Source organism: Helianthus annuus, chromosome 7 (genome assembly GCF_002127325.2).
Source record: "Helianthus annuus cultivar XRQ/B chromosome 7, HanXRQr2.0-SUNRISE, whole genome shotgun sequence".
Taxonomy (NCBI): Eukaryota; Viridiplantae; Streptophyta; class Magnoliopsida; order Asterales; family Asteraceae; genus Helianthus; species Helianthus annuus.
Window position 1 is genome coordinate 77,698,054 of NC_035439.2, and position 19,758 is coordinate 77,717,811.

A 19,758-nucleotide genomic window follows, 5' to 3' on the forward strand; every position below is an offset into this window, starting at 1 on the left:
AATTTCTCCGTGTAGTCTACATGATGCAGACAAAGGAACCTGCAAATATGTTATTTTAGAAAAATAAACATAACCATATATATAAAAACGAAATATTATTTGATGAAAAACTAAATGGAAACATCACCTTAGGGCCTGTTTGGCAACATCTGAATGGTTAAGTGCTGAACCAGTAAGAGGTCTGAACCATTAAGTGCAACCAGTAAGAGGTCTGAACCATTAAGAGCCTGTATAATGCTTAACCGTTCAGAGGTAAATGTCTGACCAATTCAGATTAGAGGTCTTAACCATTCAGACTCTGTATAAATCTTAACCATTCAGAGGCAAATGTCTGAACCATTCAGACATCTGCTCGTGAAACAAACAGTCTGAACCATTAAGTGTTGAACCAGTAAGAGGTCTAAACCATTAATAGCCTCATTAAGAGGTAAACAAACAGCCGTTATTCTATACTCTATATACAAATAGGGCTGTTCAAATTGCTCGGTGCTCGACGCTTGTTCGATGCTCGCTCGGAATTTGCTCGTTCGATTTAGCTCGATTAAAAAAATGCTCGGTTCGGATCGGTTCGGTTTCTAAACGAACCGAGCACGAGCAAAGGTCCGCTCAGTTCGGTTCGGATCGGTTGGCTCGATTTATTTTTTAGTACATATATATATATATATATATATAGGGGAAGGTTCATTTGAGAAGAAATTTAATGTGAGAAGAAAAAGAAGAAAGAGCATATTAGTAAAATACTATTTCATTTATAACTTATATCATTAATTTTTAACTCTTTAATTAATTAGTCAACTATACCTTACACATATCAAAATCTACAAAACCCACACATATCAAAATTTTCCTACATATACCTTACACATTATAGAATTTTATCCTACACAACTCGTAATTTATCTTACACAACTCGTAATTTATTCTACACTTTAAATTAAGTTGTTTTTTTTTTAATTTGAAAAAAACTATATATTTTGAAAAGGAGTTACAAATGTAATATAGTTAGTTATTAAAGGAGAAGAATACAAATTAATGATTTTTGTAAGTTTACCAATATACCCTTATATTAAAATTAAATGCAAATATTAAATGAAGTAAAATGAAGCATTCTTATTAGTTGAAACTTCTTCTTTTTTCTTCTTACAAAAAAATTCTTCTCATTTGAACCCTCCACTATATATATATATATATATATATATATATATATATATATAGGGTTGAGTTCATTTCAGAACACTAAATAACTACAAAACTTTCAGAACTCCTAATAAACAATCATTTTATCTATAAGTTTTTGTATTTAGGATCTTTTTATCATCTATTATATGTATTTCTTTGATTACATACATGTTAAAAGTAGTTTACATGTGTTTAATTGCCAAAATTAAATATATGTGTCATAACTAATTACATATATGTAAAAAAACTAGTTTACATATATGTAATTATAAAATTACATATAAAAAATGATAAAAGTACTCTTAACATGTATGTAATCGTAAAAATACACATAATAAAAGAAAAAATTATCCTAAACATAAAAATGTATAAATAAAAAGATTGTTTATTAGGAGTTCTGCGAGTTCTGTAAAAATTTATGGTATATATATATAGGGTAAGGATAGTGTAAAAAGGGCCTAAAGTGTGAGAAGTGTATTATAACACTATATATAATACTATATAACACCATATAAACACCGTATAACAATATGTAACACCATATAATACCATATAAAACTATGTAACACTATATAACATTATATAACAAATATAACACTATACATCTATCATAGACATGCTATCAGACAAACTATAGTGTTATATTTGTTATATAGTATTATATATAGTGTTATAATACACTTCTCACACTTTGAGCACTTTTTACAGGATCCTCTACCTATATATATATATATATATATATATATATATGTGTGTGTGTGTGTGTGTGTGTATCATTTTTAATGAAAATGACTAGAGACCAACATTAACAGTGTTTGGTCCAAGATCCAAATAGAGTTCATTTAAGTAATTATTAGAATTGAAATCCAATACCAATAGTCCATTATCCAATACTTAAATATCCATTTGAGTAATTGAATCAAAATTTCAAATAGTAAAATGTGAAGTGTCGATCAATACTCAAGTCTCAACCCGCCATTTGATTCAGAAGTGCAAGACCCTAATCAAAACCCCCAATTGGCCATCGTTATTCGATTTCTCCATCGCCACTCGCCAAGACGCCAACTCGTCAGGGTTTTGCTTCAATCGATTCATTCAATTTCAAACTTCCGATAGAACAACGGTATGTTTCAATCGGTCGACGATTTATCTTCCCGCTTAGTTAATCTCCGTAGAACCTAGTTGAGTGTTTTTGTATTCCTTGTTATTTGTTAATTTTTTACTTGTGTTCTATTGGACGAAACATCAGGGACGAAAACTGCACTTTATTCTAATAACTAGCACTCCCATCGTCACTTTCCTTGTTTATTCTGCGACGCTCGATACTCGCTCGACGTTCGTTCGAAAAATGCTCGGCTCGAAAGACGCTCGCTCGACTTTGGCTCGGTTGAAAAAACGCTCGGTTCGATTCGGATCGGTTTGTAAACGAACCGAGCACGAGCAAAGGTTTGATCGGTTCGATTCGGCTCGTGAGCAGCCCTATATACAAAAAACGAAACATTATTTGATGAAAAACAAAATGGGCCAAATCCAGGGATTTGGGCTTTAGTGTAAGGTGCAGTGGTCAGTGGTGCACACACGCCCTCCCCCAAATTCCTTATACTCATAGTTGGGTGACAACAAATCTGTAGATTTCTCGAGGTGAACACCAATGGGGTTAGGGTTACTAGCATCCAGAACTCTCCGATCCACATCCTCCAAACTCCTAACCACATACCCTAAATCCACCATCCTCCGCACCATCGTCTCAACACCGGACCTCCACAAACCGGACGCCGCCGCTGAACCCGCGGCACCTGAACCGGATCTCCCAAAGCGGACACCAATCGCCGGAGCTAGGGTTCATTTCCCCAATCCAGATGACGTCATAGAGGTTTTTGTTGATGGATATCCGGTGAAGATCCCGAAAGGTATGACTGTTCTGCAGGCTTGTTCGGTTGCCGGTGTTGATATCCCTAGGTTTTGTTATCATGATCGGTTGTCGATTGCTGGTAATTGCCGGATGTGTTTGGTGGAGGTTGAGAAGTCGCCGAAACCGGTTGCTTCTTGTGCAATGCCTGCACTTCCAGGTTAGTTTTTTTTGTTTTGTGAATTGGTGTTTGAATAAGAATAATTTGGTTTGTGAAACATGTAGATTTGAGATAAATCAATATATGTTTAGTTTGAATGTTTGGATATATCGGTTAGGTTTTATTTGATTAGTTAAGTTGAATAGTGTTTGTGTTGGGAGAGGATCATGGTTGTAAAAGTAGGGGCGGTGGGGTACAGACTAGCGATTAACCGAGATTAAAAACGATTAATAAGAGTGGAAATGTATACATACATATGTATATACACAGCTACACACATAACTTTTCAAAATTCTATATATAATTTTTCAAACTTTTTAATCGGGTCGGATTGGATTAATAAGTATAATATTTTAAATACTTGAAAGATTTTGACCGAAATTTGACTGCCTTTGACCGATTCTCGCATTTAGTTTTCCACTAGGTAAAATGTGATCCATAAACTATGGATTACCGATTAGTCGGCGATTAATTCTAATTTTTACAACACTTGCCAGGATTACTATAGGAGTATAGATTTAGTCTAAAATCTAAACAGAGGGTTATGTATTTAGTTTTATGTGTCGAGTCTATACCTAATAAATAAGTAATTGGCTGTGCCACTTGTTACAATTTTGTGAGCCGAAGATTGTTTTTCTCGCTTCTTTTATTTTACCCTTTCGTATTCTGTGAGCCGACGGAATTATAATACAATACCTTACGTCAAAATATTGTATTATTATTCCTAAATCTTTATTTGCTAACTGTCTAATATTTCTTTCATTCAATCCATGTAATACACGGGTTTCGAACCTAGTTATGTATCCAATTTTATGTGTAGATTTTAATCAGTAAAGGTTAAGTAAATATTATGTATTCAGTTTTATGTGTCGAGTTGTTTGATTAATAAATAAAAGAGTAGAAGTATATTACTAGGATTAGTTCAATTGAATTAGCAGGAAGCCTTGGAAACTTGGCATTTATAAAATTTGTTGGTAATTATACATTGAATTTTAGGATTATTGTAACTTGGCCTGAAAATATTAAAAATGAATATAGATTTTATTGGGTTTACTGGAATTAATGAGTTTATTTCTGAAGCTTGAATGCTTTTGCTTACAAATTTAGTAGGTGTAACTTGTAGATACCATGGTAGGTTATGAATTTATAGCTAAAGTTATGCATACTGTATTCATAAGTTACGTGATTTTTTTTTTTTTTTTGGATTGTTAATATGTTTTTAAGCTCTCTCATTTTTTTGGGTTTGTGGGGTTGCTGGAGGTGATGAAACTAGGTGTTTGGGTTCACTGGGTTTGCAAGAACTTAGGGAACTTTTTGATTTTTCTGTGATCTGCTGATGTGACGTAGGGATGAGCAAATGGTACCGGGTACCGGTACCGAATTTCCCGAACCGAAACATTTTTGGTACCGACTTTTGACGTTTTCAGTACCGGTACATATTTTTGCTGATTTTCGGTGTCGGTTGGTACCGAGCTCATCCCTAATGAGACATATTAAGCCTTTATCATATTAAGCCTCTGACCTCTGTTCAACTTATAGAGAATCCATATGATCTTTGCATGTGAAACCGTGACTAACAATGTTGTGTGTTGGTTATACTTATTTCTTGTTATACATTGAGATGTAATAATCGGAGGTTTGAAGGGGAGAGGCTATATGTTTATTGATAGTTGCTTTAATAATTTTGGTAGTACTAGTATGAATAAGATATTTGACCATCATTGTGACTTTATTTGTGTTTCCAAACAACTACCATACTTGTAAAATTGCGAAAAAAGAGAAAATACGTTTGTCACATTTAGGATTATTGGACTATTGTGCTTGTAATTCACTTAAAAACGTGTAAGTCAAGATCCTCGTAGTAAGCTTGAATACCCAAATATAGATAAAAAAATATTATTAGAGATTTTGCAAATTAGCGATTGTATTTATATAAATGGCAAAAAACACAATAGTTAACATTTAACAACTTAACAAAAGTAAAAATTAAATGTTGAACAAGTAGATAATCACCTAAATGACTAAATAAACACATGAATGGTGTTGGTGTTCGTTTGTTCAAATTTAACTAAACAAGGGACACGAACTAATGAGTATATAAATAATAAATAAACACATTAATAGAAGCGAAACTCGATGTTCAGAACTCATACATTTCAAATCTTTATTTATTACATTAGTTTTAGTTATTTTTTTTGTAAAATAATATATAATATTTGAAAATAGACGACATAGTGAACAAATTGCTTTTGATCCTTTGTGTTCCTGTGTTTAAAAAAGCGAGCTTTAAGCGCGCTTTTTTTGGTCTGAAGTGTTACAACACGTGAAGCGTTTTGAAGCGAGCTTTAAGCGCGAAGCGACGATGGTTTGAAGCGACGCTTCAGCCCAATCAGGTCACATTTGGGCCATTTTTTAGGCCCAATAGTCTTTAAATAGGGTTTAAATGAGGCCCTACTTTACCCTAATAATCAGCCGCTGTCTTTTAACATATCAGCCGCTGTCTTCCTCTTTCTCCTTTCTATTCTCTCTGCAACTTGATTTCTGTTTAGAAATCATAATGGCCTCAGGATCAAACAGCACTACTGCTGCCTCGGAAAAGTCCTTCTCATCTGGTGACCCGAGATGAATACGTACGTGATTATGATGATTATTGATTAAAGACTATTTTTATGTTTATGTTTCAAGTGTGTTTGACTTTAATTTATGTTTTAACTATGCTTTTTATGTGTTAAGTGTGTTTTTTAATCATGTTTTTGTGTTTATTATTGATTAACAAGTAGAATAGGTCATATTGATGTGTATAATATTTTTTTAATTTTTTTTAATTTTGAGCGCTTCTTATACGTGAAGCTCTCGCTTCGCGCTTGAAGCTTCGCTTAAAGCTTTTGGAACCAAAACGCTTCGGAGCGCCTCGCGCTTTCTTAAACCAAGTTGTGTTCTTTTTAATATATAAACAAACCTACTATCTCATTGTTTACTGAACATTCAGGTTGTTTACATTTTGAATAATTTTGGTTTTAGGGATGAAAATAAAGACCGACACACCAATAGCCAAAAAAGCTCGTGAAGGAGTCATGGAGTTCCTTCTAATGAATCATCCACTCGATTGCCCAATTTGCGATCAGGGTGGCGAATGTGATCTCCAAGATCAATCCATGGCCTTCGGATCCGACAGAGGCCGTTTCACCGAAACCAAAAGATCCGTTGTCGACAAAAATCTCGGCCCGTTGGTCAAAACCGTGATGACCCGGTGCATCCAGTGCACAAGATGCGTTCGGTTCGCAACCGAAATTGCCGGAGTTCAAGATCTTGGCATGTTAGGGCGTGGAAGCGGTGAAGAAATTGGCACGTATGTCGAAAAACTTATGACGAGTGAACTTTCAGGAAACGTAATCGATATTTGTCCCGTCGGTGCACTTACTTCAAAACCGTTTGCTTTCAAAGCTAGAAACTGGGAACTTAAAGGAACCGAGACAATAGATGTTACCGATGCTGTCGGTTCCAATATTCGTATAGATAGTAGGGGCCCGGAAGTCATGCGCATCGTACCACGCTTAAACGAGGTACTATAAAATAGAGTAAAGTACACGAATGGTCCCCACGGTTTACCAAAATTTTTGATCTGGTCCCTAGCTTTCCAAAAGTACACGGATGGTCCGTGTGGTTAACGCATTTAGTTCCCAGCCAAGTTGAGCCAACAAATCTAAAGGTTTTAGCAGGTCCAAGTTAGGGACTAATTGCGTTACAAATTGCAAACCACGGGGACCCATTATGTACTTTTGAAAAAAGTTGGGGACTAAATCTGTTACAAAGTGCAAACCACAAGGACCATCCGTGTACTTTTAGAAAGCTAGGGACCAAATCCAAAATTTTGGTATACCACAGGGACCATCCGTGTACTTTACTCTAATAAACATTTTCTGTTAAAAGTAAGGGTATTTTTGTCACTATCTTATGTATTTATGTTTTAACACAGGACATTAATGAGGAGTGGATTTCGGACAAGACCCGATTTTGTTACGATGGTTTGAAGAGACAGCGGTTAAACGATCCCATGATTCGCGATAATGATGGGCGGTTTAAGCCGGTGAGCTGGCATGATGCGCTTGCGGTGGTGGCTGAGGTCATCCACCAAGTCAAACCCGAGGAAATTGTCGGAGTTGCTGGTAAATTAAGTGATGCAGAATCTATGATGTTGTTGAAAGATTTCTTGAACAAAATGGGGTCGAATAACGTTTGGTGTGAAGGAAATGGTAAGAACGTGAATGCGGATTTACGTTCGGGTTATCTTTTGAATAGCGGTATCAGTGGATTGGAAAAAGCCGACTGCTTTCTTCTAGTCGGTACCCAGGTAAAATATTCTTCAAAATTTTAAACTGTGGAAACAAGGGGTGAGCAGAAAACCAAAAAAACTGATTTTAAACGAACTGAAAAAAACTGAACCGCACAAAAACCGAAAAAAACCAAACCGAAAAAATCAAACCGAAATTTACGGTTTGGTTACGGACTTACGGTTTTGCATTTTTTGAAAACCGAAAAAAACCGAACCAAACTGAATAACCTAATTTTTTTAATGTTGGTTATATATTGATTTAAAATATCACTAATTTTACTTTTGAATGTTGAGTATTTATAATATTATAAAAACATTAACATGTTTGTTTATCTTTGAGATGATGTATCTATTGCCTATAAGAAAGAACAAAATTTAACATATAAATTAAATGATTTTCAAAGTTTTATAAAAGAGGTGTCTTAATAGAAACTTTGGAGAAACATAAAAATAAATTAGAGAGTTAGGTTTAGGTAAACATTATTATTTAAAAAGGTTAAATATAATAACTTAAATGTAATTTTGGATTATACTTTTTTTTTGAAACTTATGTAATTTTGTTCCAAAAATCGAAAACGAAAAACCGAATCGTTGCTAAAACCGAAAAAAACCGAAACTGAACGATTTTCAAAACCGAAAATATTCGGTTACAGTTTCGGTTTTTACCATAAACTAAACCAAACCGTGCACACCCCTAGTGGAAACCGTGTAAAGTATTTTCTTTTATAAGTTTTTTATGCATATCTATACTATATAATAAAAGAAACCATTTTGGGACACTTGTCTGTTAGGATTTAGATCACACACACACGATCAATAAACGAAAGCAACAAGAAAAGTAGACACGAGATTTACGTGGTTCGGTCACAGTGTGTAACCTACGTCCACGGGGGCAACTAGGGTTTGTATTTTATTGAGTGATAATGATTACAAGTACAAGAGACATATTTATAGGCTAGAATTAGGGTTAGTCCCTTGCTAAACAAGTAACTAAACAACTGGACCTAAAACACTTAAAGCCCATTAGGGTTAGGGCCGGCCGAACCCTTTCCCTTCTTCTCTCTAATTCTTGGCTAGCCTTAATGGGTTGGGCTGAAGACAACATCTCCAACAATCTCCCACTTGGTGTCTTCGGACCTCGAACTGCACCGTCTCTTCTGTACTTCTGTAAATGAAAATCCCCCTTGATCTTCAAAACCCCCTAGTTACTCCGCCTTCTCAACATTATTCCTGAAGGCCAGCTGAAGCTATGCATAGCTTCAGCTTATCCAGCACCACAACCTTGGTAAACATATCTGCTGGATTCTTAGCACCTGGGACATTCTTCAAACTGATTGATCCTTCACTAATCAATCCTCTGACAAAATGATACCTCATCCCTATGTGCTTCGTCTTCCCATGATAAACAGGATTCTTTGCAAGTTTCACCGCACTTTCATTGTCACAATACAACGGGTAGTCAGCTTGATTCTTCCCTAACTCTTTCAGAAAAGCTTTCAACCATACTAGTTCTTTACTGGCCTCAGCTACTGCCATGTATTCAGCTTCTGTAGTAGATAAAGCTACACTTTTCTGAAGTTTGGACATCCAACTCACTGCTGTTCCTCCCACTGTAAAGACATATCCTGTAGTGCTTTTAAATGTATCTTTACAACCACCCAGGTCAGCATCTGTATAACCCTTGAGAACCACATCCTTTCCTTTAAAACACAGCCCCATCTTTGACGTACCTTTCAAATAACGAAACACCCATTTAACTGCTTCCCAGTGTTCTCTTCCCGGATTTGACATAAAGCGACTGACAACTCCAACTGCGTGTGCTATGTCAGGTCTCGTGCATACCATAGCATACATTAGACTTCCTACAGCAGATGCATATGGAACTCTAGCCATATCAGCTTTTTCTTCTTCTGTTCTGGGACACTGTTCTTTAGTAAGCTTGAGGTGACTTCCTAAAGGCGTGTTTCTAGGCTTGGTCTTCTCACTGTTCATACCAAATCTCTCCAACACTTTCCCGATGTACTTCTCCTGGGATAGTGTCACTGAGCCATCTTTCTTGCTTCTGGTTATACTCATCCCGAGTATCTGTTTGGCTGGACCCAAATCCTTCATCTCGAATTCTTTGGACATTTGCTTCTTTAACCTGCTTATTTCTTTCATATCAGAACCTGCAATTAACATATCGTCAACGTAAAGTAACAATATGATATAAGAGTTGCTGAACTTCTTCAAATAGCAGCAATGGTGGACATCTGACATCTCTTGTACCCTGACCTCTCCATGAAGTTATCAAACTTCATGTACCACTGTCTGGGTACCTGTTTAAGACCATACAAACTCTTCTTCAATTTGCAAACCCAGTTCTCTTTCCCAACAACCTTGAATCCCTCAGGTTGTGCCATATAAATGTCTTCATTTAGGTCACCATGTAGAAAAGCTGTTTTCACATCTAACTGCTCTAGATGCAATTTTTCTGCGGCTACAATACTAAGAACCAACCTGATGGTAGTCATCTTCACCACTGGAGAGAAAATCTCATCATAATCAACTCCCTTCTTCTGCTGAAACCCCTTAACTACTAAACGGGCTTTGTACCGTTTAGAACCATCGTGTTCTTCTTTGACCCTGAAGACCCATTTATTTTGTAAAGCTCTTTTATCAGGCGGACACTTTACTAAGACCCAAGTCTTGTTTTTATCTAAAGAGCTCATCTCATCCTTCATTGCATGCTCCCACTGGAGAAAATCTTTCATCTTGACTGCCTCAGAGTAGCTTTCTGGTTCACCGTTTTCTGTCAAGAGAATATAATTAACTGAAGGATTATATTTATTAGGCGGTTTACTAACTCGGGTGGATCTCCTGACCCAATTTTCTGACGGGTCAGGCTGCTGTGGAGGCTGTTCTTCTTCATGCTCTGAGCTCCCACTGTCAGAGACTTCTCCTGTCTCATTATATCCACCTTCAACCTCTGGTCCTGTGTCATCTTCAGAATCTGATTCAGGTTCTATAATTGGTTCATTCTTTTGACCATCAGTGTCAAACTCGACCACTTCTTTCTGAACCTCTAACTTCTCTGAATTCCTGTCTTTGTACAGTTCAGCTTCATTGAATTCGGCATGTTTGCTTCTGACTAGCTTCCTGCTTTCATGATCCCAAAGCCTGTAGCCCATTTTATCAGACCCATATCCAACGAGCGTGTACTTCTTTGCTTTGGCATCTAACTTGTCACCTTCAAGATCAATATCATAAGCACTACACCCGAAGATTCTCAGGTGATCATACTCAACTGCTTTTCCCTTCCATTCTTCCTGAGGAATCTTGAATCCCAACGGTACTGAAGGCCCACGATTGATAAGATAAGCCGCGGTGTTAACCGCATCAGCCCAGAACATTTTTGGGAGCCCTGCATTCAATCTCATACTCCTGGCTCTCTCACACAATGTTCTGTTCATCCTCTCCGCAACCCCATTCTGTTGCGGAGTTCCTGGAACTGTATTTATCATCCTGATCCCCCTCTCAGCACAATAATCTGTAAATTCTTTGCTGATATATTCACCTCCGTTGTCAGACTTCAAGCATTTCACCTTCAAATCAGTTTCAAGTTCAACAGCAGCTTTCCATTTCTTAAATTTATCAAAAACTTCAGATTTATGTTTAAGAAAGTAAACCCATACCTTGCGTGTTGAATCGTCTATGAAGGTCACATAATAGCGAGATCCTGCAGGTGAAGCAACTGATGTCGGCCCGTACACGTCTGAGTGAATCAGCTCCAATTTCTGAGCTTTTGGTGCTCTCCCTGTCTTCACAAAAGTCACCTTCTTTTTCTTGCCAAGGATGCACGGTTCACAAAACTCAGACTCGACCTGTTTCAGTTCTGGAAGCTTTCCCTTGGTAACAAGCATCTTCATCCCCTTTTCACTCATGTGGCCGAGTCGTTGATGCCATAACTTTGATAGACTCGACCCATCAGATACTGCATTAACCCCATCGGTTGGTACTTCAACCATGTATAGTGTACCTCTCTTCTTTCCTCTTGCAATGACCATACTACCCTTAACAACTTTCCATTGTCCTCTACCAAAGTGGACATCATATCCCTGATCATCAAGCTGACCAATGGATATCAACATCCTCTTCAAACCAGGAATGACCCGAACATTCTTTAAGGTCCAAATGGTTCCCAATGGTGTTTTTAAGTCTATGTCTCCAATTCCTGTAATATCAAGACTGTGATTATTAGCCAAACGAACTTTACCAAAGTTACCTGTTCGTAGATTCTTCATCTTCTTTGTGCTAGAAGTAGCATGAAACGATGCTCCTGAATCCATAATCCAGTCTTCAACAGTATTTTCGACACAACAAATAAGGGCATCCTCTGAATCTGAGGCTGTGGTAGCATTCACCTCCTTTTTGTCTCTATGAGGTTTAGTACACTGACTTCTAAAGTGCCCATGCTCATCACAGTTCCAGCACTGTATGTCTTTTCTCGGTTTTGCTGGTCTTGACTTGCTTCTTCGTTTTGACTTTGACCTTCCTCTATTTCCACCTCTATTATTACTTCTCCCTCTCCCCTCAGTACTGAGCAACGAACTTGTCTCTCCAGAATTCCTCCTTCTTGAGTCCTCATTCAATATCAAGTCACGAACTTTAGCAAAAGTGAGGGTCTCAACTGCCCCAGTGACTGCAGTGATAGTTCCTGACCAGCTGTCAGGTAATGAGGACAAGAGCAGGCATGCTTGCAGTTCATCATCTATCTTGAATTTTACTGAATTCAAACGAGACAAGTGAGAATTAAACAAATTAATATGCTCAATAACAGAACTTCCCTCTTTCATGCGGGTGTTGACTAACTCCCGTATCAGAAACACCTTATTGGCAGGAGACGACTTCTCATACATATTTGACAAAGCCTCTATGATTCCTCGTGCTGAGGTTTGTTCAGAAATATTGTAGCCAACATTCATAGAAAGAGTGAGCCTGATAGTTGACATGGCCTTCTTGTCAATGGCTGTCCACTTATCCGTTAGAGGTGTAGGAGGAGGCTCTAAGGCTGCATCCAGATCCTTCTGTATCAGCAAATCCTTGATTTGCATCTTCCACCATCCGAAATTCTTCCCATCAAACTTCTCAATTCTGACTTTTCCATCATCAGACATCTTTGCTGAATAACAGAAACTGACCAGAGAATCGTGAGAGAATAAACTGAAAAAAACAACCCTGAAATCTGACCTCGAAAAACGTGCAGGAAATCCGAAAAACGCAGCAGCGAAAATCGGTAAAGAAACCCTTCTTTTTGAGCGGCGGCGGCTGGAAACCCTAATCTGGTTAGCGGCGGCGGCGGTTCTGCGATTCCGGCAAGATGGTAGGCGGCGGCTGGCAAAACCCTAATCTGGGTTAGGTGGCGGCGGCGGTACCCGGTTGCCCTGGAGCAAAGCTGCGAAACTGCAGCGGGTCGGTGGGTGTCGGCGTGGAAACCCTAGCGGCGGCTAGGGGGCGGCGGCGAAACCCTAATTAGGGTTTGCGGCGGCGGCTGGAGGCAGGAGGTGGTAGGCGGCTGGTGTGTGTTCTTGATCAAGAGCCCGAGCTCTGATACCAGTTGTTAGGATTTAGATCACACACACACGATCAATAAACGAAAGCAACAAGAAAAGTAGACACGAGATTTACGTGGTTCGGTCACAGTGTGTAACCTACGTCCACGGGGGCAACTAGGGTTTGTATTTTATTGAGTGATAATGATTACAAGTACAAGAGACATATTTATAGGCTAGAATTAGGGTTAGTCCCTTGCTAAACAAGTAACTAAACAACTGGACCTAAAACACTTAAAGCCCATTAGGGTTAGGGCCGGCCGAACCCTTTCCCTTCTTCTCTCTAATTCTTGGCTAGCCTTAATGGGTTGGGCTGAAGACAACATCTCCAACATTGTCATCATATTAGGTCATGTTTTATAGATAAGTATTATTTTAGTTTAATTTTTTCTAATTAATTATGGGTAATCCTCCTACTAAATATTATTTAGTTTAATTTCTTACGGATAATTATTATTTAGTTTAATCTCATTCTCATTTATAATATTATTTATTTAACTAATAGGGTAAATTACGATTTTGGCCTCTGTGGTTATATAACTTTTACTCTTTTAGCCCAAAAAGAATTTTTAACATCTGAGCCCCAATGTCTTTTTTTCTAATCTTTTTGGCCCCTAACGTCTTTTTTCTAACCATTTTGGCCCCTAACGTTTAATGGATGAGGTTAGTGTTAGGAGCCAAAAGGGTTAGAAAAAAAAGACCTTGGGGGCTTAGATGTTAAAAAATTCTTTTTTGGGCTAAAAGGGTAAAAGTGATATAACCACAGGGGCTAAAATCATAATTTACTCTAACTAATATTATTTATCATTTATACATTTACGGAGTTTTAAATAATGGGTTAAATTTATTGAGTCTTCGTTAACAAATTTTGCTACAACAAAATAATCTATTTATATCAATCTAAATTTTTATCTATACTATACTATATAATAAAACATTAATGTGTGACACATGTCGTTCATTGTAGGTATTTATTTTATGATTTTTTCGCCTCACTTCCAAACTTATCTTATATTAATTAAATAAATAAATGAATAATGAGCTAATATTAAATTTTATCCTACTTTAAATTTCGAATACCATTCTTCTATTTTTCTAATAAAATATTATCTGAAATTGTAAATTGTTAATTTAAAACATTTTAAATAAAACAAATTATTTATCACGAAAACCAAACTTTGTATTAATATATTAAATATTTTTATTTTCACTATACAAAATTACATTTACTAACTTTTTTATTATTTGGTATATAAAATTACATTTATTTAACTCGTGTAATAAATGAGGTTTTTTAAAGATGTATTATTTTATTATTTGGTAAACAATATTACATTTATTCAACCCGTGTAATACATGTGGTTTTAAAGATATAATTTTTTTTATTTGGTATATAAAATTACATTAATTCAACCCGTACAATATGGTTCTTATATATATAACTTTTTATTATTTAATATATAAAATTATATTTATTCAACCCGTGCAATAAAGGAAGTTTTTAAAGATATAATGTTTTATTATTTAGTATATAAATTTATTTACTCAACCCGTGTAATACACGGGGTTATAACCTAGTTATGTTATAATGGCAGCCACGGGTAGAAGCTGCTATGGTAAACGCTAGAATCCGCAAAACGGTTCGGGCCACTCAAGCTAAAGTCGGGTACATTGGCCCACCAGCTGATTTCAACTATGACCATCAGCATCTTGGCACGGGTCCCGAAACTCTTGTTGAAATAGCGGAGGGCCGTCACTCCTTCAGCTCCGCACTTTCAGCCGCCAAAAACCCGGCAATCATAATCGGTGCCGGGATCTTTGAGCGCGAAGATAAAGACGCCATTTTTTCCGTCGTTCAATCAATCTCCGCCAAAAACGAAAACCTAATCCGACCCGACTGGAATGGAGTTAATGTTCTGCTGTTAAATGCTGCCCAAGCTGCCGCCCTGGACCTCGGACTTGTGCCGGAATCCGACAACAGCATTGAATCGGCTAAATTTGTGTATTTGATGGGTGCCGATGATGTTGATCTTGATAAGGTTCCGAAGGATGCGTTTGTGGTGTATCAGGGGCACCACGGTGACAAGGGTGTGTACCGGGCTAACGTGATTCTTCCAGGAGCAGCGTTTAGTGAAAAAGAAGGGACGTATGCGAACACCGAAGGGACAGCTCAGCAAACCGTGCCAGCTGTCCCGACCGTCGGTGATGCAAGAGAAGATTGGAAGATAATCAGGGCTCTTTCCGAGGTTTGTGGGGTGAAGTTACCTTATGATACTATTAGCGGGGTCCGGTCGCGTATAAGAACCGTTGCGCCAAATCTGTTGCGTGTGGATGAGAGAGAGCCGGCTACGTTTTCTGGGTCGGTTAAACCGGAGAGCTCGAGCAAGGTGAGTGCGACGCCGTTTGGTGTTACGATTGATAACTTTTACATGACGGATGTGATCACGAGGGCGTCGAAGATAATGGCACAATGCAGTGCCTTGTTGAAGAAGTGAGAGATTGTTGTAAGTTCTAATAAAGATATGTTTGAGACGGTTTTATAATTCCAGTTTTGAAGAAGCAAACAAAACTGTTGGTTGTATGCTCATAAATGGTTTGTAATTTGAAGGAGTATGAGATTTGACATTGTTGGAACAATGCTTGTTTTATTGCTGCCACAAAAACCATGTTCAGAAGATCTGATTTACAGTTGATGTCTGTCTAAAAAGTTGTTAACATTTCACTTATTTAAATTCCCATTCTATAATCTTAGGAGGCGTTTGGTTCGCGGAATGAATTGGAATTGGAATTGGAATTTGTATAGAAATTAGAACTTGAAGGAATTGAATTTGGAATTTAAACATTGAATTCAAACGGCCCCTTATTTGATGAAATTCAATTTCCAATTCCTTTAAATTCCATTGAATTTCTGTGAACCAAACGGCCTCTTGTTTGGTGAAAAGCGTGTAGACGTACCCGACTTGTTTTCTTTGTGCTGAATTGAATTTTGAATACTTATCACTAATATTCACAATTTACCATTAAATTTTGAGTGTAGCCGCTCTAGTTTTGTGAAGTTTTCGCAACTTAAGCCTTCAGTTTCAGTATATTTGCTCCGTATGTCTTAACCAGATATTTTATTTCATACTGCTAGGCAACATATACACAGTTTACCCCACAATTGCATCTGCACCAACATTACACCAGTTTTTATACAGAAGATACCCCAGATTTGCTCTATTTTTAAGCCACAAATAGGTGCACTCCATAATAGCTTCCAAAATTGACCCGTATGTTCCCTTGAACACTTTCTCGTTTCTGAATAACCACCGCTTCCATAATGTCGCCACCTAAGGTGTTATCTCTCCCAAGTTGCGAGGGTTTACGTCCCAGTTGGGGGCAAATGATGTATTTTAGTAGTAAACAAGTTGCCGTTAGATCCACAAGAAACTCCTCTAACGGGAAACAAATCGATACAATGGCCCCAGCTACCTTAAGATTCACAAGTTTCCAGCTGCTACCAAAATCCCATAAAAACAAATGTTACAAGGGCCGTATCATTAACCACATGATCAAGAAAATACTCATTTGATGCTTGTGTTTCAGGTAACACCTAACTGTATTCGGCCAAAAAAGAAAAAAATTAACATATTCAAACAGTAAGCCTTTAATTTCACAATAGATTAATGCTACAATAAAATGGAAACCTAAGCCTAAAAGGGTGCTGCTTGAAAACTTGTCACCTTCTCTACAGACTTTAAATCTTTTTCTTGCCTTTTCCTGCAACAAATTAATTAGAATTCAAATAAGTATAATAATTTTAGCATAATGCAATTGCAACTCATCTTTAACACATAAACATGAAAAAAATAAAAAATAAAACAGTTTAATTATAAAAACAAATGACTTACCGTTCTTGCAGCTTAACCATTGATCTAGGCCGCTGATAACCATCCTCATCATCATTCGACTTCTTCCCTTGATTTCTCGACTCCGGTTTCCAGTTAGCTTTAATAAGCGATTGGCCTAACAACTCCGCAATGTCGGTCGCCATAGCCTCAGCTTTCTTGACGTATGGAAACTTTTCCTCCTTGAAGTGATTCGACAGCCATAGATACATTGATACAACTTGATGCTTACTCTCGAGATCTAACAACTCCGTATCGTTTCTAGCAGACGACTTCGGCATCCCCATAGCTAAACTAACCGGCACGTTTTGAGCGTACGACTGAGCAAATCTTAACAAATGATACATCGCCTTTGGATCCCGAATGTTAACGGGAGCAAAACAGAAGTTAAACCGGTCCTCAAGAGAGAGTCCTTGAACTTTCTCCAACATGTTAGCGACCTTTTTTATATGATCGTGTTTACACAAAAAGTACGATCCGTCCAAACGGCAATTTTCACCGAATTTTTGAAGTAATTGGGAGAACGTAACGTTTGCGATTTGTCCAGCGAATAACTCGACTTGCTCGTAAAATGGGAAGAGGCCCACTTTCCTAACTTCACCGAACGGTTTTTGTAAGCATTCGATTAAATAGTCTAAATCGTCTAAATGTAAAGTGGTTGTAAGCCCGTCAGGATAAATACTTCCTCTACGCCCGGCCCGACCTGCGATTTGCTTCACTTGTGATGCGGGAACGGGCACAATTTTATCGCCGTTGTACTTCGAAAGACTATAGAAAACCACACGTCGTATATTAAGGTTTAATCCCATTCCTACGGCATCACTTGCAACCAATATATCGTACTCGTTACCTTGTTCGTTAAACAAGTTAGCTTGGTGTCTACGCGTCTCAGGTGGCAATGCACCGTAAATAACACAACATTTATGATTCGTGTGCTTTTCGATAGCTAACTTCACCTCGAAAATCTCGCGTCTCGAAAACGCAACAACGCAATCACCAGAACGGACGTTTCGTATGTCGCCTAACAAGGTTTTAGCTTCGACCACTAACGGTTTGAATCTTTCATAATGGTTTTCGATCAACTCGTCACCGGTTTCTTGACAAATTTTTCTGACGATATCCAAAACACTTGGATCCCCGCATAAATGTATCTCGTCGGCTTGCAAACCGAGCAAAGCCCGGGTCCACGCGTATCCTCTATACACATCCGACATCATTTGAATCTCGTCAATAACCGCCACCTCATACAACTCTTCGGTAGAAACCATTTCAACCGTGCAAGCAGTGTGATTCCCGAACGGAACATACTTCTTTTCTTGACCCGTAAGTAAACTACAATACACACCTAACGAGTTCACCTTATCGAAAACCTCCATAGCCAAAAGCCGAAGCGGGCTACAATAAATACCCTTTTTCGCTTCCATAAACCTTTGCAACGCATTATACGTTTTACCACTATTCGTTGGGCCACAATGATATATGATCTTACGTTTAATCGCTCTAGCAAACGGAAACCACGTCTCGGGTTTCGTCAAATCCGCAGACGAAATCATACTCCTAAACTTCTTAATCTCATCCGGAAACTCTTCCAAACAATACTCAACAAATATCGGAAACAAAAACCTCTCGGACTCACTACCAGCACCCAACGACAACAAGTGCTCGACAATCTCATCGTCACATTTCTTAAAGAAAAAGTTCCTAAAGTTATGCGCAGCAGTCGGGAAAAACGAAGCACCGATATATATGGCTAACGCCTGATTCGAAGCCCAACCCGACTTCGCAAAACACCTGAAAATTTCTGTAAGTTGTTCCCATTGCTCTACACCTAAATTTCTTGCAACCGGACCGTCACGAAGCCTACGGTAAAGTTCTACAGGATCAACATTTGCAACATGTGATGCAGATACTTGATCATGATCATGATCATGATCATGATCATCATCCTTCTTTTTCTTGTTCTTAACATTATGATTATGATTATGATTATTATCTTCAACAAGTTCTAACACAGGAGAATCCGTGGATTCTTGAGTACAATACAATCTGCTATTGAAATTATGAACCCTAGAGTCTAAACCTAAAGGGGAAAATAGAATAAATTTGGGTGTTTTCGGGTGAAAAAAGGAAAAAGATTGGTGGGTTTGTGAGGAATGATGATGAATTTCATTGCAAAGTGAAAAAGATGGATTGTAAGATTGGAAAAATCTGACCTTTGAAAGATTATATTGTGAAGAACATATGCGGAGAAGACGAGTTGCAGGGTTTCTTGCCATTGAGATATTGTTTTACATAATATGAATGATTGCAGGTGGATGATAAGTTGGAAAATATATGAAGGTGATGGAAATTAGTGGTGATTTGAGGGGGATGGTTGCTAGAACCCTAGAATGTTAAAAAGGGTCGGTTTGCTAAAACCCTATGACCCACATGACAACCATTTTTTTTTTTTTTTTTTACGGCAAATTTGGATCACTGACGGACAATAAAGCAAAATAATTTTGTCACCTTATCTGTTGCTGATGTGGCATCTAAACGTAGAAACGTTAAAGTGTGATTTGTTAAGACTAATATTTTGAGAGATTTGTGTACGTCTCAATAGTACATCTACATGATGTTCGTTACACATTAAGTTTTTGTACACAAAACCTTCATTATGATGTTTTCATGCCTTTTGTCGAAACTTGCACCGGAAGTAT

At 37.7% G+C, this 19,758-nt stretch overlaps 2 protein-coding genes across 4 annotated transcripts; one reads left to right on the top strand and one right to left on the bottom strand.

Annotated features, from left to right (window-relative positions):
- Positions 1–2,691: 2,691 nt before the first annotated feature.
- Positions 2,692–15,898, top strand: LOC110868046 (NADH dehydrogenase [ubiquinone] iron-sulfur protein 1, mitochondrial). The gene is made up of 4 exons (XM_022117131.2): positions 2,692–3,248; positions 6,270–6,811; positions 7,225–7,599; positions 14,768–15,898. Exons 1-4 carry the CDS (start codon positions 2,831–2,833, stop codon positions 15,665–15,667), a joined length of 2,235 nt encoding a protein of 744 aa, XP_021972823.1. The 5' UTR covers positions 2,692–2,830; the 3' UTR covers positions 15,668–15,898.
- Positions 15,899–16,271: 373 nt separating this feature from the next.
- LOC110868044 (DExH-box ATP-dependent RNA helicase DExH18, mitochondrial) lies at positions 16,272–19,446 on the bottom strand. Of its 3 annotated transcripts, none has more exons than XM_022117129.2 (3): positions 17,063–19,446; positions 16,895–16,931; positions 16,272–16,665 (listed from the first exon to the last, which is right to left on the bottom strand). In XM_022117129.2, the coding sequence occupies exons 1-3, from the start codon at positions 19,333–19,335 to the stop codon at positions 16,645–16,647; spliced, it is 2,331 nt and encodes a 776-aa protein (XP_021972821.1). In that variant the 5' UTR covers positions 19,336–19,446; the 3' UTR covers positions 16,272–16,644. The 3 variants fall into 3 exon arrangements, with proteins under 3 accessions (XP_021972821.1, XP_021972822.1, XP_021972820.1); XM_022117130.2 differs by having other exon boundaries at positions 16,632–16,768; XM_022117128.2 differs by lacking the exon at positions 16,272–16,665 and having other exon boundaries at positions 16,712–16,931; positions 17,063–19,445.
- Positions 19,447–19,758: the final 312 nt, after the last annotated feature.

Coding starts and splice junctions, on each gene's coding strand:
- LOC110868044 (XM_022117128.2), bottom strand. CDS start 19,335: ATGGCAAGAAACCCTGCAACTCGTCTTCTCCGCATATGTTCTTCACAA. Junction 16,932..17,062: donor ATGGTTAAGCTGCAAGAACG/GTAAGTCATTTG, acceptor AATTTGTTGCAG/GAAAAGGCAAGAAAAAGATT.
- LOC110868046 (XM_022117131.2), top strand. CDS start 2,831: ATGGGGTTAGGGTTACTAGCATCCAGAACTCTCCGATCCACATCCTCC. Junction 6,812..7,224: donor TCGTACCACGCTTAAACGAG/GTACTATAAAAT, acceptor GTTTTAACACAG/GACATTAATGAGGAGTGGAT. Junction 7,600..14,767: donor TTCTTCTAGTCGGTACCCAG/GTAAAATATTCT, acceptor TTATAATGGCAG/CCACGGGTAGAAGCTGCTAT.